Source organism: Xenopus laevis, chromosome 4L (assembly GCF_017654675.1).
Source record: "Xenopus laevis strain J_2021 chromosome 4L, Xenopus_laevis_v10.1, whole genome shotgun sequence".
Taxonomy (NCBI): domain Eukaryota; kingdom Metazoa; phylum Chordata; class Amphibia; order Anura; family Pipidae; genus Xenopus; species Xenopus laevis.
This window is the reverse complement of record NC_054377.1, coordinates 85,252,504-85,276,570: the sequence shown is the minus strand read 5'-3', so window position 1 is coordinate 85,276,570 and position 24,067 is coordinate 85,252,504. Positions and strand designations below refer to the sequence as shown.

Genomic DNA, 24,067 nt, shown 5'->3' with positions numbered 1-24,067 from the left:
AAACAGTTTGCTTAACCATGATAATGAACAAAAAATGCATATTGTACAAGATAAGAAAATTCACATTAAAAAAGTTCTGGTTGTTGCTTACTTTATCTTGAAAATGGCAGATACATTGTATTATCACCTAGAGCAGTGATCCCCAACCAGTAGCTCGTGAGCAACAGGTTGCTCTCCAACCCCTTGTATGTTGCTCCCAGTGGCCTCAAAGCAGGAGCTTATTTTTTAATTCCAGGCTTGGGGACAAGTTTTGGTTGTATAAAAACCAGGTGCACTGCCAAACAGAGCCTCAATGTAGGTTGACAATCCACATAGGGGCTACTATATGCCCAATCACAGCACTTATTTGGCATCCCAAGAACATTTTTCATGCTAGTGTTGCTCCCCAACTCCTTTTACTTCTGAATGTTGCTCACGGGTTCAAAAGGTTGGGGATCCCTGACCTAGAGTAAAGAAAAATGATTATATGTTACCAACAATGTTTCTATTTATGCCAAATGAAAAAAAGGGGAAATCTTTATTTGAGGAAGCAATTAAGAATTAACTGGCCATTAAGTCCTTTGGGCGCCACACAGTCTAACTCGTGGATCCAGAATGCCTCTTTTTTTAAAATCATATTGTCATAATCATCCCCTCTCGCTCTTTTGGAGATCTGATCTATAGACATACACCTAAATGTTGCTGGACTGTGCTTGGACTTATGCGTGTGCATAAGTAAAAGACTTGCATGCATTTATGTATGGGCTGCTTTGATTTTTTTTTTGCCAGGGCTGCTTTTTACTCCCAGTCCGGCCCTGGAGGCCCCCAGCACAGTGCGATCAGGAATCCCATAACAGTAATATTAAGGCACATTTGTGAAATGATCTGCCACTTACTGGCTCGTAGAGAAGCGCTGTTTTCGCATACTTCTTTAGGGCTGAAGGTGTTTATAGACGTACTGACGTGCCAGTACAGTAAACTAAGGAAGTATGGCGTCACTATGTGCCAGTACGTGTCTATTACTAACACCTTCAACACACAGGCAGCAGTATAGACCAAGTGGCAGATCATTTCACTAATGTACCCAAATTTAACAGCTACAATTAATTGATTCCTGTAATTTAATGTCAATGGTTCAAAGAATGCCGGGCTGAATGGTCGGCCCCCACACATTTTCACCTCACCAAATCTGGCCCTTGTTGCAAATAGTTTGGGCACCCCTGATGTAGACTCATAGCTTAAAGGGCAATTTACCTTTATTAGCAAACACAGGGGCGATCCTGGCCCCTCCACCGCCTGAGGCCCCCCTCCCCCGGAAATTCGCTCTTAAAGTACCAGGAGCAGCATTTTTGCTGCCCCTGGTACCTAGTGGGGCGACAGCCTCAACTCGCCTCATTGGCAAAGCACCCCTGAGCAAACCTGTAATAACACATACAAACCACAAAAATGTGTTTTAAACTTTCATAATCTGCCAAATTTTGTAAAATGGACATGGTAATTAGGAGGTGTGGTCACAAAAATTGGCGTGGTCGGACAATTTTCCCACAATCCACATGGCTAATCTTTTTGTCCCTCTTTCTAGTTCCAAAATGGGAGTATGATTAAACTCCCACACGTCTCTCTATGTGATACTCTATGACTTGAACTAGTCTTACTTTCCACTGGTAAATGCAAATTATACATGTAAGCTAACCACTCGTTGGAACCAGTTTGTGTACATGCAACAAATGCCATTGCTGACAGCGCAGGCGCATGGATACCAGTGAGCACCACGTGAGCAGGCAGCGCCACAGCGCGAGCGCGGGAAAGCAAGGTGAAAGGTTGTAGGAAGCGTGGGCGTGTCTGTAATGTGGGCGTGTCTTTATTGTGGGCGGGTATAAGAACTGTTCCAGGCGCGCGGGATATAAGCTGCCATTTTTTGTTTTCTACCTTTTGAATCACTTGTGCTTTTCGTGAGACGGTAGTGGGCTGCTAATCATGCCTGAGGAAACCGCAACACTTTCGACTGGGACGGAGAAGTAAGAAAACAAGAGGAGGGTCTGGGCGTGATTGTGTCGGGAGAGCGCCTCCTGTAGGGATGCATAGTCCGGTCCCTAGTACAACTCTATAGCCTATGTGTCTCTCGGTGTTGCGCTACTTAACAGGCCTAGTGATGCGCTTTAGGAGTCGTGTAAAAGACGTAGGATTGTGTTGGAGTTGTTTCTGTACAGCGTTCCTTTTCATTGATGATTGGCAGGGTTCCTACACCCGCGTCTGTACAAACTGGGGTGACAGGGCAGCCGCGACATCCTAAAACAAAGGCAGCGGGAGGTAAGACAGACGGCAACTAGCGCGCCTGTTTTCCTGGCAACATACCCAGCGCCGACTGTGATTGGCTAACACTGCAAGCGATAGTCTGATGCCGCCCCCTCATTCTGTGGAGCTTTGTGTAAATTGCTGCTGGTGGAATGACAGCGTCTGATTTGGCGCGAATTTTCTTAAATCCATTCACACTGTTAAGAGGCGTAATGTGTACTAAAACAGACGTTTTAACTGGGTAAAACTGTGCCGGCTCGAATAAAAACCTGCTCTGTAGTCTAGGTGTCCCCTTAATATCACGAGTTTCCTTGGACTCTCTGGTGTCTTATTGATGCGCATAATCCTTTTTTTGAGTAAATTTCCGCCCTTTCTACCTGTGTAGGTACTTCCTGAATTCGACATTCTTTGTCTAAACCACTAACTCAAAACTAAATCAAATGGCAAAGTTTAAGGAGAACTGAAGCTTAAAGGGTTAGTTTACCTTTGAGAACTTTTATAATAATGATGAGTGATGTTCTGAGACTATTTGCAATTGGCTATCATTTTTTTTTTTTTATTTAAGGTTTTTTGTTATTTAGCTTTTTATTCAGCAGCTCTTCCACTTGCATTTTAAGCAGAGTAGCTAGGGTCCAAATTCCCCTAGCAACCATGCATGGATTTGAATAGGAGAGGGGCTGAATAGAAAGATGAGTAATAAAAAGTAACAATACATTTGTAGCCTTACAGAGCTGTTGCTTTTTAGGAGGGGTCAGCAATGCCCATTTAAAAGCTGTAAAGAGTCAGAAGAAAAAAGGCAAATCTTTATACTATAAAAAAGTAATGACTACTAATTGAAAAGTTGATTAGAACTGGGCATTCTATAAAATACTAAGTTCTTAAAGGTGAATCACCCCTTTAATAAAGATACTGGAGAGGCTACAAATTTGGTAGTAATTTATTTTTTTCACCAATATCAATACCACAGCAATTTACAAATTAAGTTGTCTTCCTCTGAAGGTTCCCTGTAGTTCTCAGTCTTTTATGCTTCTTCCTAGACCTGCTCTGGGCAGCTTTCAGTTTCCTGATCTTAGGGACTGGCTCACAATATACAGTGTTAACATACGTTATAGGCTGCAAACTTTAGAATCTTCTAAAGGAATTTTGTGCTTGATTCCAAACTGCTAAGAATGCCTTACCCACAGCCATTCTGCACACTAAGCAACTACACTCTTTCCAAGATGGTGAACTCCTCTGGACAGAATTGACAGCCTAGATCATTAGTACTTTACAGCTACTAAAGTTGAGTATATATAAAACAAGCACTAAAGTCTTTAAATGCTAATGTCTGCGTTCCTTCCTTATATAGAAGTAGGTTCAGGCCCAGATTTGTGGCGAGGGCACATTTTTGGGGGCGGCATGCCACTCCGTGGGGAGCCTGTGCTCCGGCGCTCGCTTTTGCACCAGCGTGCGATTTGAGCAAAATCGCAAGTTTCCATATATAACATATGGCTGCAGTAGATCTTGCTCCTGGATGGATCCGAATGATTTGTTTTGCACATCTCTAAAATCATATCTGAATGAGTGGGTTAGCTTTGTCACAACCCATTTCCCATCTTACAAAATGAATATCGTACACTTGAAAATAAATTATTGGTTGCAGTTGTCTGTGGCACAGTTACATTGGGTGGCACTTAATTTGCAAAACATTTTTTTTTTTGCAAAAGTCACATGACTAGTGGCAGCTGTGAAATTGACAATGTCAAGCCCCATGTCAGATTTCAAAATTGAATATAAAAAAATCTTTGCTCTTTTGAGAAATGGGATTTCAGTGCAGAAGTCTGCTGGAGTAGCACTATTAACTGATGCGTTTTGGAAAAACATGTTTTCCGATGACAGGATCCCTTCTAAGTTTTAGTCTGACATAACTTTTCTCCAGTTTTGAGCTGTATCCCCTCTCATATTGATAGGTGCAAAGTGTACAGCAACTGTTATTCTGCAAATGGTCACTTATCTCCATAATTCTTTTTGTAGAACAGAGGATACAGCCACTGCTCCTTCAACTTCTGCAGACAAGGCCGATGGGTAAATCTACTGATTTGAATGCTCATAGTTGGCTTATAGCTGGAAAATTCAAAAAAGTTAAACATTTAACCCTTCCTTCTCCCCCCCAGAATGGATATAGACACTGAAGCAAAGAGACTGATGGGTGCTGGCCAAAGACATCTTGTCATGAAGGATGTACGTTCTTCTGTGACTTCATTTCAGGAAGCCAGCAGCCTTCTGTGAGTATAGAATTGATACTATGATTTCATTGCATCTTATGGCTTGTGTGACTTGCCTTATTTAATCTCCAAAAATAATTATTTGCTTGTCTTTGGCAACATATAACATAAATTTCATAGGGCCATAAGTAGTGAACTGTATTGCCAGATCATCTTGATTTATTTCTGTTTGTAGTGCAAAGAAGTATGGCGAGACTGCAGATGAATGTGCTGAAGCCTTCTATTCATATGGAACTAGTCTTCTTGAACTGGCACGGTAAGCTGTTATTGTGAAGTGCTGCATGATTCACTTCATGTTTACTTTTTAGATTACAAGCGAAACTGCACCTTTATTTCAGAACCTGGTCTTTGCGTGTATTAATAGGCTAGCTTATGTGACTGTCAAAAGGAAAAAGTTTTGACTTCTTAGAATGAGCAGTTTAATTTTGATAATTGTGGAAATCTGGCCTTTACCATAAGGTTAATACTTCTTGCCAAGGAACATAAATCCTGACTCTGTATTGTTTATAAAAAAGAGAAATATAGATCTGCACTTAACTCCTTTATGCATCAAGATGTACAGAAGAGTAAAGTCACCTAAAAAGTATCAGAGTGCTATTATTGGGCAACTTGAAATTGGTCTTTTTATTTGGTTTTTGAATTTCATGTTTGTCTCTCCAGTTTGGCATTTCACAAACTGGCAGTATTATAATAGAAAGCAGGACAGATCCAAGGCAGTAGCTATGACTGCAATGTGCTTTTATTGGGGGAAAATGCTCCACAACATGTTTCGGGCGTTGACCCTTTATCAAGTGTGCAAAACCAAACACAAGGGAAGTATTTAAGCTTTCCTTAACCTTTCACCTCTGGAGTGCATTCTGGGTACATACATCTACAAATGCATTTAAATTGTTGTTTCCATTAATAGCATAAATACAAATTACTTTATACAAGAATAAATATTAAATTACTATACATTCCATATGTGATCAATAAATACATACATTCTTCAACTCCCTATAAAGTGTCCATGCCTTAAAATATTTCTTATGTGAAAACAGTCCTCAGTCTTGTCTGAATCATTGTGCTCCGTGTTAAGTCCAAATAAAACCACAGGCCACTGCATACATTAACCTAGCCTGAACAAAAAGGAAACTGCTCGTTAAGCCTATCCAACTACAACTTGATACATGTTCCTAACATAGTTATCGTAACAATTTTAACATAATTTATACAATGTTACCATTTTATCAACTTCATATAACCCCTTTACATTCTCACTTCTAGAAGAGTTAACAATAATTTCTTACTTAAATATTTGAACTTAGACTGGTACTATAAATTCTATATTTATTAGACTCACCACCGGCAATAGTCTTACGGGCATCGTAAACTGAGACTATTTGGCTATTAATACCACAAACTGGCTGCTATGGTCCATATTACCCTTGCATCAAGACAGTGGTTTGAATGAGAGGCTGGAATATGAAGTGGGCCTGAATAGAAATTTGTTTTTTTTTTCCTTATGCAACGTTATTTTGTTGCAATTATATTTAAATCTAACATAGAACTGAGCCAACTTTTGTTACAATTCCTTATAAAACACTGGTATTTAAATGTGTTTTTAAAGTGAATGATAAATGCATTTATAGGCCAATGCACAAGCATGTTTTTGATTTTTTTTTTTTTTTTGGATGGGTGAAATAAATCAAGGATTGTTTGGTTTTGCCTTAAGGAAAATCTTGCAAGATGCTGTTTGTTCTTTAATGTAAGTAGTTTTTAAACTTTCCAGAATGGAGAATGGTGTTCTGGGGAATGCGTTGGAAGGAATGCCCGAGGATGAAGAAGAGGGAGAAAAAGAGGAAGATGCCAATATTCCGAGTGCAGATAATCTAGATGGTATGTCCTGAAACTACTGTGAGCTGGAACATAACTATTTCAATTACGGTGTAGTGGTGGTTATTGCATAATTTAGGTTTACTTCACAAGTATTCATGTTAAACATGCCTCTAGGCCAAAAATGGTATGCCTTTTTGAATATTAGAGAGGAGCCCCTTCTGACTTGCACCATAGTTGCTTTTAATGTGGGGTTTTTTTTTCCTGCATGGTGAATATTGCCTTTTTATCTTAAGTGTGTAGTATTTTGGATCATCCGAGGTTAAGTCCTGTATGGTTCATGGTTTTTGATGTTAAAATCAGCAGTGACATCCCTTTTGAACATTATATATCTGACCCTTTGTCTGCTCAATATAGTAGACCGTGGTGTTTAAAATGGCATTAGTCACTAAATGTCTTTTCGATTATTTAGGTCATGGTGAGCGGTTCCATAGTTAGATGCCCATACAACAGGCAATATGAACAAATTCCTTTAGGGTACCAACTAAAAATGTAAAGCGGCATGAAATGGCAAGCTCTAGACATTTTATTCTAATGCTGCATAAAGATTCTTGCCATATAGCATTTAAGGAGATATGAACCATACAAATATAGCCCAATGCTGTATCCTATAGACTAAGCTATATCTGATCTATGTGGGGCACAGATCACTGTTTAAGTGTTGTGGTTGCCTTAGACTAGAAAAGAGGACTAAACCTGTAGCATGTCTAAATATCCTTTTATTTCTTTAATGCTGTGGCGAATGTTAAAATGACACTTGGTTGCAAATGGTGGTTGTCATTAAAACAGAAGCCTTTCTTTAATGTTCCATTAAAAAAATGTAGAGAAAGAAAGGGAGCAGTTGAGGGATCAGGTTTATGATGCAATGGCTGAAGAAGAGAGAGCCCCAAAAGAAACATCTGAGTCTGAAGCATTGGGGAAGCCCAAAGACGAATCAAAGCCTATGGACACTGATGAGCAAAACAAGCCTGTAGAAGATAAAATGAAGAATGGCAATATGGAAACAGGAAAAGTAACAGATGGCTTGAAATTGGAAAGTGTAAATCGGGATGTTTCAATGGATGAGTCTGAGAAAGGTGAAGTGCCTGAGAGCAAAAATGCACCAACTCCTGGAGAGCATACAGAACAGAAAGAGAAGAGTGAGCCCAAAGAGTCTAAAGCTCCAGAAAAAAAGGATACTAAGGACACTGCAAATCAGTCCCCAGACTCCACAGAAGTAGCTGAAGAGAGAGCCCATACTGACACAGCCGAGAAGATGGATTCTGAAGCTTCAGCAAAAACTGAAGAAGGTGCAAGCATAACACCTACTGGAAATGAAGCAAGCAAATCTGAAGATCCGGAAAAGATGAAGGGCGAAGAAGGTAACGTGGGAATAACAAGGGTGTCTTGAGATGGTGCTGCTGCACACTTCTATTTGGGATTTTCACCAACTCATGATTTAAAATGCCACAGCTTAACAAAGTCTAGAAGTCATTTCAATAATGGACTGGCTCACCTGGCAGTAGGATTCTACATGGGAGTTTTTATAGTGCACCTTGGTCTAAACTGATTTAATGTTACAACCTGGTGTTGGTGGCACTTTGTTTCATCAAAGCACAGTTGGGCTTTACTTTACTTTATTTTTCATTGCACAATAACTATTTCTAAATGCTTCTATCCTCTTCTGTATATTGTATGATTCTTAGTATGCCAGATCAACTATTTGTGCATCTTGACTGGAAGGCAGAACCTGGCTTGACCAACTGTACTCTTGAAGCAGCAGGGTTTTTTTCTATTGCTTTGAAATTAATACTTATGTAGCTTTTGGTATGCTTAGTCACTTATGTAGCTTTTGGTATGCTTAGTCTTCCTAACGTTCCTGTAGGCTACCAGGTCCTTTAAGTTTTTATAGAAATACTGCAGGCCTCGTTTGGTGGTGTCAGTATTTGTCCCAACTTTAAATGGTATTCACTCTGTTATGCAAGTTATAATGTATATTCTTGAGCTCACTTAAAAACTGAGCAAACAGTGCACAGACCATCGCATTGTCATATATTTGGTCTGCCTGGATATGCTTGCTACAGCTATGGTCTGTTCAGGATTCATATAGTCAAATACAAGAGTCCTCTGCACTCAACCCATTATCAATATATTTAAGACAGCGACATTTTGTGCATACTGCTACTAAAAAATGCCTTACCCTTTAAACAAAACAGGGATTGTTTGTCCATATATTGCAATATATTTAAGCTGGCCAACTACGTCAGTCATCCCATATCTATTTTTAAAAAATAGTGGTGAGCACAACTTTCCCTTGTCTGTTCAGGATTCATGGCATATGGTGGGATCACTCACTGCGAGATGCTAACTTTCATGGTCAAAACAGACAAATGTGCTAATCTTATACATTCTTTCTCTACTTAATTGGTTCACTAATGCAACACTTTTCCACCCTAGAGGAAGGGGAGGACTCTGAAGAAAGTGAAGAAAATGAAAGCACTGAAGAGAAGGTGAGTTTTTTTTTTTTTTTTTTTAAATTTTAAATAGGGGATAATCCTTTTGCTATAGTGCTGGGCAGCTGTTGGTTTCAGTGCAATGCTTACCCCACCCACACACCTGACCCTGGCTAGATGGTATCTTGAATATTCTGAATCAATTCAGAATTTGAGTGATGGTACATTTTCACTCTCATAATGCAGTAACTATTTCTGTGCTCAGAACCTTGCAGTGTCAACAGTAATTTGAATACTGCTTGTTTTGCTAGTATGCCTCCCTATCATACAGGATATTTAAATGACTGCCCTTTTGCCTGTCTTAATGTGAGGTGTTAATCCAACGGTATGACTCCAGATGGTAAAGAAACACAAGGTTTCCTCAGTATAACACCATGCCTACCCCTATTGTGCACACTAAACTTTCTGACCGGAAAATGCAACTTCTTATTTCTTTAGGAAACTGAAGACGAGGATGTTGGAAATCTACAGCTAGCTTGGGAAATGCTGGACCTGTCTAAAATGATATTCAAAAGGTATGTTATGCTTTCAAGAAAAGCGTGTTTATAATTTTCACTGTGCTAATCCAATGTCTCTCTCAGGCAGAAATCAAGAGAAGCTCAGCTTAAGGCTGCTCAAGCACATCTAAAACTAGGAGAAGTTAGCACTGAGTCAGGTATGTTATGCTTGCAGTGTATTTAGACTTTTTTTTTTTTAAAGTGGTCCTTACTGCTAATGGAACCTTTATTTTTTCTTTCATTGGACTACAATGTGACTGGTAGATGTATTTTAACTGGGCAGTTTTTTGTAGGTCTAATCTATCATGGTTTGACTGCTCACCAAAGTAACCAGGATTCCCTTTAAAATGGCATTCTTCTGAGGGTTTCTTTTTTTTTTTAAATCAGAGAACTATGCTCAGGCTGTTGAAGACTTCTTAGCCTGTCTCGATATACAGAAGGAGCACTTGGAAGAACATGATCGTCTTCTTGCAGAGACTCATTATCATCTAGGCTTGGCTTATCAGTACAGCAGTAAACATGAAGAAGCAATTTCTCACTTTACGCAGTCTGTGGGAGTGATTGAAAAAAGAATGGGTAAGTACTTTGAGCAATTTGACCAATGTTCCCTTTTAGATTGTATGCAAACTCTGCTGTAAAACCCAACTCCGCACTACTAAATCTGTGACACAGGTTTTTTTATTTTTACTTTTATTTCGTTTCAAGACATTACACTCTAGGTGTGATATCTGGACACCAACTTAGATAAATTGGGCACCATGTGAGGCTCTAAATTTACCATTGCTTTCTTGCTGCTTGGCCTTTTTACTAAATATCAAGGTTGACTACAAATGCTACATCTTGTGACTTCTCACAGCACTAACTGCAGCTGAACACATTCAGTGTCACTGCCTCAGAGGCTTACAATCAGAAGCTAGATAGCTGTGACCAAAATTCATTCATGAGACCTTTATTATTTTGGTAAAAAATTTTTTTATTGGAAGTACCACTCCTGGTCACCAGGATAATGCTCAAACTCAGAAGATAAGGTTTATTTTAAAGATGCAAAAAATTCCTATATCCTAAGGTGGGCTTTGCGGGGTCAGTATGTATCTGAGTTTTAATGCGAATTTAAATAAAAATATATTTTTTTTTACTGAAGAAAAAAGCCTTGGGATAGTTATCTTTGGATATAGGAATTTTTTGCATATGATTGCCTGTGAACTGGGGCGAGTCCCTCAGGCTTAATTAAAGGCAGAAATCAGATGTGGATTCCCAATTGATGAATATTATTTTAAAGATGCACCAACACTGCAGATTAGCAAGAAATAATCCTAATCTCTGGACAAGCATTTATTTTATTTTTTTTTACATTTTTATACCATGATCAAAACATTCACATTATGCATGTTACTTAAAGGGATACTGTCATGGGAAAACATGTGTTTTATTTTTTTTAATGCATTTTCAAAAGAGCAAACTTTCATTTTTTATTTTATATTCCATTTTCAAATCTGACATGACTGGGGCAGCTGTGAAACTGACAATATGTCTAGCCCGATGTCAGATTTCAAAATTTAATATAAAAAAAATCTGTTTGCTCTTTTGCAAAATGTATTTCAGTGCAGAACTCTGCTGGAGCAGCACTATTAACTGATGAGTTCTTAAATGTATTCCCATGACAGTATCCATTTGAATCAGTCTTCTTGATCATTTAATCATTTTTCTCAATATCATGTTTGATTTTAAGCATTTGTTACGAAGCAGACTTTTATGCATTAGTTTTCCTAGCATAGTCTCCTTTTGACTTATTGACTTTAATACTAGTCAATAAATTCTTGGCACTTTCCATTTGCCAAGCAAAACCATTTCAGTTGCTATAACATCTTGTACACTAGCAAGTAACTGCTTTCTGCAGCAGTAATTTCTAAGCTTCTATTTGTATTCTTGACTTGAAACATTAAGCAGTTAGGAAGGCATTTGATTTTTTAATTCCAGTTCCTCAAAGATGGATTAGTTATGTTGCCCTGCTCCATGGGGCTCACTTTACAGTAGGATACTTCCTTAATCACACATACTATCAATAGCCAAATGAATAAGCCAATAGACTTACAGCTAATATTTGAATAGCCAGTTGTACAATGCTACCTCAAAATGCACCAAGCCAGGCAGTAAGGGACCTGGCAAGGGGTTCGTCAGCGTTGTCTCTAGAGACTAAATGTGTTGTGGCCTTCAACTGCATCATGATGATCCGTGATATAGGTACAACATTCTTGGCCAGTTAATTTACATACCGCTCCTTCCTTGGCTAGTAGGAATTCTAAGGCCACTCTATTTTGCTTATTTGTGTCTGGTCCTCATTAAAGGGGTTGTTCACCTTCCAAACACTTTTCAATTCAGTTAGTTTTTAAGATTGTTCCCCAGAAATAGACTTTTTTTTCCAATTACTTTCCATTATTTTTTTACTGTTTTTCCAAAATCTAAGTTTAAAGTTGAATGTTCCCGTCTCTGGTGTTTGAGTCTGGCAGCTCAGTAATTCAGGTGCAGATTCTGAACTGTTACAATTTTGCAACATTTCATTGATGCATTTCTCAGCAGCATCTCTGGTGTATTAGCAACTATTGTAACAGCTGCTTGTAATGAAACCCAGAGATTCTGCTCAGCAGGGACAAATAACAAATGTATCAAGTTAGGAACAGTTTACAGGGTCAGCGACCCCCTTCCAGGGCTGCTTCAGAAGGTGAAAATGAAACCCTACACTTTAATATTAGAAAAATGATGACACAGAAAATAGAGTAGAATAAAGTCACTGTAAAAAGCTATTTCTGGTGATCTATCTGAAACCAATTAGTTGTTTGAAGGTGAACCACCCCTTTCATTCCTGAATAGCGTCTTTAGTTGACCATTGCATCTAGTATCTTGGCTAGTGCTAGCAAAGACTTAACCCTTGCAAAAATGGGGGAGGGTGGGGTGGAAACGGGCACAGCTCTTAATACAGACCTAATTTGTTCACACTCGTATTGTTACTGCAGGAAGAATTTGATCAACTACATAGACTTCTTGCACCTGTGAAGGAAACCATGTATAGGCCTTTCTCCCACATATGAGGTAGTGCTCTTAGCAAAACAAGTGCTAAATTATAGTAAATGGACATGTGCAGCACTGCCAACCCTACAGAAAAGTCTTTGATATTTACAAAGACACCCCCCCCAGAAACGTCTGGTATTCCAGCAATTCTTGTGCAGAAGAATCTTACAATTTACCATTGGGATTAGGGTAACTAAAACTTGTGGACAAAAGTAGATTTTATTTTAAATAGTAAAGTATTTATTTTAGCCCTGAGGTGTTGATCATCCTTGGACTTATTGTAATATATAGTTGAGATTGAAGAGAAGCAGGAGAAAGGAATTTGAATGTTTTCTACCTTGTACATCAGTCTGCCTGCATATGGTATAAACTGCAGGTTAGAGTCAGGTATGGGTCTCCCAAATTCCAATGCTAGCCCACAGGCTTTGGGTCAACCTGCACATCACTAGTGCGTTATGTGCTAGCAGATAACTCCAATTCAAAACTATGTCTTATACAGTAGATAAACCTCATAATAAACACTAGTATAAAAATTTGTGCCAATTTTTCCATAGATGTGCTCACAAAACAATTGGAAGCATTACTAGATGAGACCGCTGAAGAAGTCAAGAAGGAAATGGATGAATTGAAAGATTTGCTTCCTGATATCAAAGAGAAAATAGAAGATTCAAAAGAAGCTCAGAAAAACGCAACCGTTGCCAAGATAGCACTTAAAGAGACTTTGGTTGGTGTTGTCTGTTACCCTAATTGTAAAATTACACTGGAGATTTTGATTAGTTTTAGCCTCTGCACAACTGCACAAGATTTGCAGAATCCTATGACATTTGATTCCCCCTATAGCTAGGCGTAGCTAATTTTAGATGTATTCCCCTTTTTTTTTATTTATTTTTAGGTGTTATGTACTTGAAACTAAAAAGCTGCCAGAAATTGTTTTGTAACATTGTTTTATAATTTTGCCATAAGTATGTGCTTGATGCTGTTACATATTTTCTGATCCCTCATGTTCCTTTGAGGGCTGCCATATTTGTGCAGCAGTAGTTTGTTACAAACCATACGGTTCCTTTGCAACCTGTCAAGAATCTCACAATCAGGTTTAGTAACATCCAAATAAGAAATATATAAAACAAGCAACATTGCCTTAATATTGATCTATGTTGTAGTTTCAGTGTTTCTTTAGACTCCTTCTGTTGACTGCTAAATGGCCCTAAACCTTAAAGGGGTAATTCACTGTGTGTAGTCTTGTAACATCAGGGGGATCAGAAGTGATTATTGCATCATTCTCGAGTCCTCATTTTGAAAAAACAGGCTGTCTAGTACAGGTAAAAAGGTGCTGAGGTCCAATGTACTTAGTATAGACACGATTGGAAGATTAATAGGAGCAATCCTAAAACTGCAGCCTAAGTATGCTGAAATAAGGCAGAGTTAAGGGAAAGAATTCAAAACTATTCTAAAATGTCCAGCTAAATGGTAAGATTCTTTTCTTAAAAAAAAACAACTCACAGATGGCATGAATTAAACCTCCTTCCAATAATGTTATAATTTAACCTTCAAGTAATACAAATTACATGCTAAATATTTTGTTTAACTTTCAATGATCTGTGGATGGCTATCCACTTACATTTTAAAGGAGTTCACAAACTGCCATGAAGTGACCATTTTTTGCCTGTTTGTTCCTGCTACTTGTCATTACTTGCTGTTTAACCTATTAAATCACTTCTGAACACAAGTTTTATTTCCTTAGGTTGGAGGATCTTCTGGCTTCTCCCAAGAAAATGTAAGTACTTCATCTTCTGTAAGAACGTATTGGGGAATGGGCTAGATTTTTGTTTTTATATTACAAATCAGCAGAAGGACTCATTCTATCAACTTATTCTTTTGCAGACTGCTGTAGAGAAAAGTGGTGACAGTACTGTACCAGTCACAAATTGTGTATCAGACATTTCTCACCTTATCCGAAAAAAGGTACTCCTCTCACCTTTTTGGTTACTCCAGTAGCTGTAGTTAGTGTTGTAAGCTATTTTAAACTAACTAGTTGGAAATCTGTTAAACAAACCTGACATACTGAATTAAAATCTGGGGTGTCCCTTCAGAGGAAACCTGGAGAGGAGAGTCCCCTTAAAGACAAAGATGCAAAGAAACCTAAGCAGGAACCAGTTGCAAATGGAGCAGGGAATGGAGATGCAGTAGTACCAACAAATGAAGAGGTAGAGAAGGCTGAAGAGGTAGGATATCGCAGGCTAAATGTGTGGCTCCTAAAGGCACATTGTGCTCCTATTCATGGCTTTAACTCTGGTAGCAAAATTTTGCCTTTTCTGCTTCCCAGTGTCATTTGTTTACACTTTTTAACCTGTTTGTAATTTGTGTGTTTTGAAGACTTTCTATAGGTTGTCTAAGACCTCTCAATTCCTTTCCAGGTTTCCATGGAGACTGCTACTGTAGAATCTACTGCATGACTCTCGGAAACATAACACTTTTTGTATATAAATGTGTGTGGGGTGGGTTGTTCTCCCCACTTTGTTGGGATTGTCTTTTTGTAAAACTAATAAAGATTAAAGCTGAATTTAAAGCTGGTTGCATTTGTTTTGAGTGTAAAAATAGATGGTGCTGATATCTTAACTAAACCCTCATCGGGGTCATGGTCTTATTGAATGGCAGTCAGGTCTTTGGCTCTGCCATATTTGAAATGTCTGGCTTTCCAGAACTGAAAACTGGCTGAGACTAATTATACAAGATCTAATATATTGTCACAAGAAATATCTTATGTCCCAGATTTGTTGTTTAGGTGGATAGTCTTATGCTGCAGGTTACTGCTAGTATTGTCCATGCAGAGGTATACTGCTACGCATCCCTGAGAGATTGTGGCTGGAAGACTTATGAGTGGGTTAATGGAAGGTTATCAAACTATAAATGAAGCTGGTTTAAAGCATTTGTGTTTTTTTTTTTTTTTTTATCCTTTATTCCTGAGTGTGCGTAAATAACAATATTGGTGTGGGCAGCCATCTCTGGTCATTTTGACTGGTCGTGCTTCATGATGCATTCCCATTGTTCTGCTCATGGGCTGCTGGTAGGGGATATTGCTCCACAGTAAAGAATGACTAAAGTTTAGCAGCATAAGTCACATGACAGGGGGGGCACCTAGGAAGCAAAAAACATGTCTAGCCCATGTCAGATTTCAAAACCTTTCCAGTGAAAATTTTTGATTTTGCTGAGGAAGTGTTGCTACACATCCTTAATCGAATCTCTTGCACTTCCATCCTTCCAGAATAGTTGGCAACCTGACTAAGTGTGCTCCTCTTTGGCAAAGATTTCCTCTCCAGTAGTTTTCTAACAAACTGTTGGTGAAGGTTTTGCTAGCAGACATCAAACTGTATCTTGAGTGCGCTGCCTTGTGTTCTCTTCCATGTTGGTTTTATGAAGGTTAAGTTCTAGATCTGATCTGAGATGCTGAAACAAAAAATAGCCTTAGATTCTGGTGCAAACTGTGCCACATGTCCAAAGCAAATGCTGCTGGGGGAGGGGAGCTTGGAACATTGATGGCAATATTACTAAGTGGATGCTAACACTTAAAGCAGACATACTATGATTTTCCATAGTTCATAAACAAATGTTGTGTAAAATAGAACACTTTATTTTTAACTATTCAGCAGGCCAAAAACTCTTTGCACCCCTTTCCTGGAGTTCTAGTATGATTGCTCAGTTTTAAGGACCCGCTGGCACGAACTGGTTTATTAGCTGGAGAGCATCCACTTACATAGGGGCTGAGAGGGGCATCTATTGATGGCATTCACTCAAACTAATCCGTGTCTGCACCTCGGCCATGTCCTGCTTCACCCAAGAGCTGTTATAACTTCTGACTGACACCACTGCATACTCAAAAGGAATGTTCAGCTCGGTGCTCTTTTACTCTATTAAAACGGCAGCAGTCTGTTTCGCGTTAAAGCTTCTGTTGAAAGGCTAAACAAAAGCAGTTTTCGTCCTATCGGGTACAGGAGCATGGAACTAAACTTTGTCAGAAGTTGTAAAAACAAATTGCTCTCAGGGGAAAGCAGGACACTGCTCAAGGGGGACTCATGGCACCAACCTCTCTGTGGGAAGCAGGGCACAGATACAATATTAATGGTAATTTGCAAGGAGTTATATACAAACTAGTGGGGCAAAGGATTTGTGCATGTATGATGTGGGCTCTCCAGCACTCGTATAAATAAACCTACTTCTTAGTGGGAAAAGTAATTACCAGCTGGAGTGTCATCCAACTGATTTTCTTGTTGGGGGGGAAAAAAAAATCTGTCCATTTAGCTAGCACTGATGTAAAACTAGTACTGGGGTCAGGGCTTAGGCTTCTACAGCAGAGTTCTGATTGTCACTCAAAGTTACAACCACTTCCTGAGGGAGAATGTAAGGACAAGCCCAGCTCTTGATACAGCCAAGAAACCGGAGAGAGGATTTCTCTGCAGCTCTAGTAGTTATGTTTTTAGCAGGTAAAACATCTTAAGTCTTTTTACAGAAGCATTATATATTTTACAGTAAGGGGAATATACTGCCAAAAGATGAGTAACTTTTTCCCCCCATAAAAGCAGTCAAGGTAAAATTATACCCTGTTATAAAATATTGCATTTAAATGTACATGTCTGCTTCAATCTGACGTACTATGGGGCTTCATTAACTTAAAGGAGAAGGAAAGGTTAAAACTAAGTAAGCCTTATCAGAAAGGTCCATCTAAATATACCAGTAAACCCCAAAAGTAAGTCTGCTCTGAGTCCCCTGTCAAAAGAAACACCATTTCTTCCTTCTATTGTGTACACATGGGCTTCTGTATCAGACTTCCTGCCTTCAGCTTAAACCTCATTGCCCTGGGCAAGAGCATGCTCAGTTTGCTCCTCTTCCCCCCTTCACTAATCTGAGCCAAGAGCAGGGAGAGACTCGGGCAGGAAGTGATGTCACACCATGTTAATACTGCAGCTCCTATCCTAAACAAACAGAGTTTCTAGAGCTTTTTACTCAGGTATGGTAAAACATTCTACAGAATAAATATAGCATTCAAGCTTGCGCTATTGCAGCTAATCTATTGGCAATAAAATGCCTCTGTAGCTTTCCTTCTCTTTTAACTCTTTCAAACTGTGTTCTCTATAAACTCTTTTGGTGGCCTCTGTTCCCTTTATGCTGCGTGGACAGCGTACAGAAATCATGCCATAACAAATTGAATAAAAGTAACGTGAGGTTTCCAAACAAGTTCATGGAGTACTTGCATCCACAGCTTATTAAAATAATTGGGAAACCTCAGTGTGTGTCTTATAGGAAATATGACCGGCAAAAACATGTTATGATTGTTATTAGTCTGCACTCTTTAAATATTGCTGCTTTTCAAGCATTCAGTATACCTTTCTGAACCAGTTTGCCAGATGCTTCTTAAAATCCTCTTTTTCTCCATCAGGTATAAACTCTGATAATTTTCCACCATGTAGCTCTTTGGTGTACGAGTTTATAGCCTTTGGGGGTAGGTACATCTGATTAATTTCCTAGAAAAGAGCATATGTAATATTAACCTGCATGCTGTATGCTCTCACAATGCCTAGGATATTTTTATATAATCTACAGTCTGGTCATTTCCCTATGGGACCAGACTGTAAATTATATCCTTATAAACGGCGCGTTCTGACGCCAGAACGCGCCGTTTATAAGCTTAAAGAGACAGCACTTGAAGCTGCTGCTCTATCCACTACCCATGCTTCCTGCCAGTTTAGCACAAACTAAACACGCTACACTTGTTCCGACTGCCTGTTCCAGTCCCTCCCATGTATCAGCTTGTCTTACGCTCACTCTCACTTCTCCTGCAGCTGCCTCCCTGGTATTGCTCCGTCGTCACAGGATTCCTCTCCGGCTCCGCTCGCATTCACAAGTCTCGCTCCCCCCTCCCATCCACCATTTCAAATCTCGTTCCCATCCACGATCTGAAATCTCACTCCCCCCTCCCATCTTAAGTTTCACGTCCCTCCTTCCCTTGCCTCCGCCCGCCCAGCTCTGATGCAGCTGAATGTGTGACACAGAACACGCTCCTGCAAAAGAATCTAAAGACTCAAAAGTAATACAGGTACTAAAAGGCTGCAGGGAAAGAAAAAACAAGGAGGGACAACAGTACAAAAAAGTATAGCATTGTAAAAAGCAAAGACAGGAACTAAAAACTAAACTCAGAAACTGTAGATTATAATAAATAATGTACCCCTACTTAAAATTCATAAAGATATTATTAGCACCTCGGAGTTATGTGACCTGTATAAAAGCACTCGGCCTGCGGCCTCGTGCTTTTATATGGTCACATAACTCCTCGGTGACTGATAATATCTTTATAAATTACAGTGGGGGTACATTATTCACTATATATTGGTGGTAGATGCTGTTTTGACATAGGACATTCTACACTTGTGTAAATCAGCCTTGTTTCCATGACAGATTAATTTCACTTTCTGCTGATGCTTTAATCATTTTAATGAACCCTGTGGTTAAGAGCCTGAACATGTTCAATGCCACTGGCTAACAAAAAGAGAACATTTCTTCATACTTACCATAGTTTTCTTTTCCTGACCATTCCTTTGGGCAGCATTTGTTTTATGCTACCCAGGGATGGCCAGGAAAGATGTGGCCTAATGTCAAAGAAGGAGCCTCTTCTACAGAGGAGCAGTCCACATCTTGGTAAGGGGCAACATTAAATTAAAGGGATACTGTCATGGGAAAAAATCTTTTTTTCAAAATGAATCAGTTAGTAGTGCTGCTCCCTCAGAATTCTGCACTAAAATCCATTTCTCAAAAGAGCAAACAGATTTTTTTATATTCAATTTTGAAATCTGACATGGGGCTAGACATATTGTCAATTTCCCAGCTGCCCCAAGTCATGTGACTCGTGCTCTGATAAACTTCAATCACTCTTTACTGCTGTACTGCAAGTTAGAGTGATATCACCCCCCTCCCTTCCCCCCCCAGCAGCCAAACAAAAGAACAATGGGAATTGGGAAGGTAACCAGATAGCAGCTCCCTAACACAAGATAACAGCTGCCTGGTAGATCTAAGAACAACACTCAATAGTAAAAACCCATGTCCCACTGAGACACATTCAGTTACATTGAGAAGGAAAAACAGCAGCCTGCCAGAAAGCATTTCTCTCCTAAAGTGCAGGCACAAATCACATGACCAGGGGCAGCTGGGAAATTGACAATGTCTAGCCCCATGTCAGATTTCAAAATTGAATATAAAAAAATCTGTTTGATCTTTTGAGAAATGGATTTCAGTGCAGAATTCTGATGCATTTTGAAAAAAACATGTTTTCTGATGACAGTATCCCTTTAAGTAATTTTGAACATCCTCTTTAATGCCCAATGAATAAGTTCCAACAGCAATGGACTCCATCTTCAGAGATTTAGAGCTTTCAGAGATGTCGAGTTTGCACTTACATGGAGATTATATTCCATCAACTCTCTATGCCGCCTTCCATCTGCTATTCGAACAGTCAGAGAAGCACCAGGCAAAAACTGGATCTGTGCCATAATAAAAAAAATATTTAATTGTTGACTGTAATCAATTAAATGTTGGCTTTTTTAAGTTTATAGTAAAAAAAATGATTGATCTTGATTTATATTTAAAAGTTCACAAAAATCTAAATATAAGCGAATAAAAACAAATATACGTTTTAGAAACTAACTGGCAGCAGATACAACCCCTGTATTATTATTATTATTGAGCAGTTTCTGTTCCAGCAATAGCATTGTAGCTGGCTATACACAGAGATGGGGTTTGGTCTTGGAAGAAACAAATAAGATCTTACAGTGTTTGCTTTTACAAGATCCTTCAGTGTCGCTTTACAATCATTTGACGCCAACGCCGATAACACCGCCTAGTTAAAAAAAGCGGAATCTACCAGTTAATGGCGGGTTCATTATGTTAGATCATGTATTTCAATCACAAATGAGCCAAAATAGACATGTACATACCTTACTAGGAACTCCAGAGTACAAGGGCAGTTGGTAGATGCCAAAGTTACAGTATTGTTTGTAAAATACTTGTAAAGCCGTCCATGCCTGTGCCCCCCGCAATAATTCATGTGGACCTTTTTCTGCTGAATGGTAATCTTGCTGGGAGTTATCAGTCTGTTTATTTTTACCTTTTTTGCCCAGCAAAACTTCGTGTAGTTGGAATATAACGGTTAAATACTCGTGGTATACCCTTTCTGGAAAGCTCTAATAATAATAATAAAAAAATGTCTGTGATCATAAATGTTGCAAATGCTGGTATTTAAACTTGTACAGCTTTTATCTTGATTTTAGTAGGATCACTCATTTATTAGAAACGAGTACCTTAAATCCATCCTGCCACATTGGGCATTTCTGATCACTGTTGAGATCAATGTCATCCACAGGGACTGCACGGTCGAACCTTTCCCAAGGCTGCCCAAAATAAATTGCCGCAGGAGGGTTGAGGCAAATATGAGCAAGACTGAATCCGGACCAAGCTAAATTATTGGCTCTGTCGGCTGAAACCTTTATGGATATAGAACACAATATACAACACAATTGTGCAGTTACTGCTAAATTGAAACAAAACATTGGTTGTTAAATAGTCATCGAACAATTCCGTTTTACACAGATGGCTGACTATAGGAAGCAGGTTGTTTAGTTGTAATGGTTTAGGATAGACTGAACATGGCGGCATTCTGGAATACTGGGCTGGTGTCACTATATGAAGCAGACTGAGACTTCAGTTTTATGCCAAGCAAGACTTCTGAAATCTGTTACATGTTTCCGGACTGGGCAGTCAATCAGTAAAATGTTGTACAATGGGTTTTTAATTGGAAGCAAAAGAAAAATAAAGTCTAGCATCCACCTCACCATTAATCCTGAAGATACAAGGTAGCGAGAGACACAGCAGAGCTGGAATGGTTGGGGGGTTTTATTTTTCAATTCAGAAAATGTCCTCTGGACCCAAGCGGAAAGTTGCTTGTCTGAGTTTAGTTCATGCTCAGAAGTGCCAGCTACAAGAGGGATCACATCTCTTCCCAATACCACAGACCTGTAGAAGGACACAACAAAGAGCAATCATGTTATTGGTGGATGAAAGCATAAAAACATCAGTAAAAAGTAGTATAAAAGCTAACAATGCTGATCACAGGGTGAAACGCAATGTTGCATTTGGAATCCACATGGCAGAAGTAAATGGGATATTTCTGTCACAAATTTATTTCCCAGTTTATTAAAACATTTGAGATTTTCAGCCTTAAATGAAAATGAATGGAATATTGTGATTCTCGCTTGTGAATTACACAATCATTTTTTTTTTACCACAGAGGCCTATTTATCAAAATGCGACTTTTTGAATTTGAGAGAATTTTCCGATTTGAATAAACTCCAAATACTACCAAACTTGAAGGTTTCCTTATTTATTAAGAAATTCTATTTGAAATTTGATTATTAAAAACTTGATCGAATAAAATAGTGGAAAAATACCCTGAATACATTGAATTGATATTCTACTCATTTATTATTTAAATCTCTTAAAGGAGAAGGAAACCCTGTAGAAAAAAAACCTGTATCCCCCACCCCATGTACACCCCCCCCTCCCTCCTCCCCCCAAGCTAACTACCCCCCGGGGAAATGCCCCATACTTTATACTTACCCCTTGTTGCAGATTCTGGCGGCAGACTTCATGGCATCCATCTTCCGGGTCCTCGGTAAGATGACTGGGAGATTGGTATGTCGGCGCATGCGCAGTTGGAGCAATTTGCTGGTTTTCGACAACTGCGAATGTGCCGAAATTGACGGAGATTGCCATTCTCTCAGTCAGCTTACCGTGGACCCAGCAGATGGATGCGGTGAAGTCTGTTGCCAGAATCTGAAACGAGGGGTAAGTATAAAGTATGGGGCATCTCCCTGGGGGGGCAGTTAGCCTGGGGGGAGCAGGGCCGGATTTACATAGCGGATGCCCCTATTCGTGCAAAGTTTTATCATCTGGACTGAAGCAATGGGGATTGGCCCATCGGAAATTAAAAAAAACTTTTGTATCTCCAGTGTTTTTGAACCAATGTGGGTGTAGTTGGGCAGCATGCAGCCCCCCTAAAATCCTGCTGCCCTAGGCCCAGGTCTAGATGGCCTTTCCACAAATCTGGGCCTAGGAGGGAGGGGGGTGTTTTTTTCTACAGGGTTTTCTTCTCCTTTAAAGTTTGCCTAGGACAGCTCCCACTGACTTCTACCTGAACTTGTACTTTTAGATGCCAACGTTTTACATTCAAGTCTTTTTGGCTAAATAAATATCGAACATTCAAGGTTTTGAAAACTGAAAAAAAAAATCAAAACTAAATATTTGAATTCGAACTTTGATAAATCTGCCCCTAGTGTCTTTTGTTGCACAATTCCAGCCAGGCCCGGACTGGCAATCTGTGGGTTCTGGCAAATGCCAGAGGGGCTGCTATAAGGTGCCATAGAAAATCAGTATTTAGTGGGCTGGTGGGGGCTGTTTGGGCCTCTGTGCGGGCAGAGTGGGCCTCTATGTACCTGAAATGCCAGGGCCTATTTAAATTCTCAGTCCGGACCTGATTCCAGCTTCTGGGCTTTAGCTGTCCTGCAATATTATTGGTACAACAGTTTTTGCACCTATTGCTCTCACCAGACCTGTTCATCATTGCTCTGTAGAGTTGCATCTCTCCTGGTGTAGGTTGTGCAGAGTCTGAAATATACACCCCTTGCTCATATTGAGGACATTCCTGGACCGACTGGGAATTTTTCTTATTCTGCAGGTGTTGACTTGTCTTGGAAACTTTCATTACACGTATCAGCAAAGTGGCACAAGGCACAATCCTAAAAGGCAAGGGAAAGAATACAAACGTGTTTTATTTGTGTTAGCATAGCAGTCCATTATTTCCAATGGATTAAAGGCTAAAATTATTGATTGAATTGTAAATTCTGCATAATTTATCCCCATGTTTTACATAACTCACTTTATACCGTTCTAGAAACAGCTTGATGTGATGTACAAAAACAGCAAGTATCTTGGGAAGGAAACAGCTTTACTCAACTCAAATCAGATCCCAACAACCAACTAGATTTGTCCTTGTTATGGCTCATGAATACAATGCAATCATTTTCAGACTTGTTTAAGCCCCTCTTGGAGGTTCAGTCTTTGGTGAGGTCTCGTCTTAGTGAATAACAAGGTTACAGGTGTATGAGAACATTGCTTGGTTCCAACTAGTGAACCAAGATGAGATGAGTTTGAGAAATGTTTCCCACATGAACACAATAAGAGCTGATATAACAAGGACTAGAGATGCAAGTATAGGAGAAGGAAGAGGAACTCCAGTAGTATTACTGCAGGCAGTTGTTTGCAGTAATACTGCTGGAGTTCCTCTGCCTTCTCCTTGGATCTTTTGCAGCAGTTGCAGCACAGAGCAACTATTAAGGAATTGGATGCATATCATTTAGAAAAGCTGTGCTAACCACCATCCCCCTCTTCTATAAGGACTAGAGATGCACTGAATCCAGGATTCAGTCCGGGATTTGGCCAAGAGTCTGACTTTTTCAGCTGGATTTGGCTGTATAAGTGCCTGGCTGAACCAAATCCAAAT

General features: G+C 39.4%; 2 protein-coding genes across 4 annotated transcripts in view; one reads left to right on the top strand and one right to left on the bottom strand.

Moving 5' to 3' along the window:
- The first annotated feature begins 1,839 nt into the window (after nt 1–1,839).
- On the top strand, nt 1,840–15,034 carry nasp.L (nuclear autoantigenic sperm protein (histone-binding) L homeolog). Of its 3 annotated transcripts, none has more exons than XM_018256943.2 (15): nt 1,840–1,997; nt 4,288–4,338; nt 4,428–4,538; nt 4,714–4,794; nt 6,310–6,416; nt 7,238–7,774; nt 8,850–8,902; nt 9,344–9,420; nt 9,487–9,560; nt 9,790–9,978; nt 13,023–13,192; nt 14,210–14,260; nt 14,350–14,430; nt 14,559–14,690; nt 14,883–15,034. In XM_018256943.2, the coding sequence occupies exons 1-15, from the start codon at nt 1,957–1,959 to the stop codon at nt 14,919–14,921; spliced, it is 1,794 nt and encodes a 597-aa protein (XP_018112432.1). In that variant the 5' UTR covers nt 1,840–1,956; the 3' UTR covers nt 14,922–15,034.
- The window catches only part of ccdc17.L (coiled-coil domain containing 17 L homeolog), an 18,940-nt gene continuing 8,297 nt past the window's right edge, over nt 13,425–24,067 (bottom strand). The window contains exons 11-18 of the mRNA XM_041591050.1: nt 23,118–23,303; nt 21,342–21,522; nt 20,811–20,993; nt 20,448–20,693; nt 20,282–20,350; nt 19,911–19,994; nt 17,847–17,984; nt 13,425–15,912 (exon numbers count right to left, since the gene is read on the bottom strand). Coding sequence (XP_041446984.1) covers nt 15,829–15,912; nt 17,847–17,984; nt 19,911–19,994; nt 20,282–20,350; nt 20,448–20,693; nt 20,811–20,993; nt 21,342–21,522; nt 23,118–23,303 — 1,171 coding nt within the window. The 3' untranslated portion in view covers nt 13,425–15,828. The remainder of the gene's footprint in view (nt 15,913–17,846; nt 17,985–19,910; nt 19,995–20,281; nt 20,351–20,447; nt 20,694–20,810; nt 20,994–21,341; nt 21,523–23,117; nt 23,304–24,067) is intronic.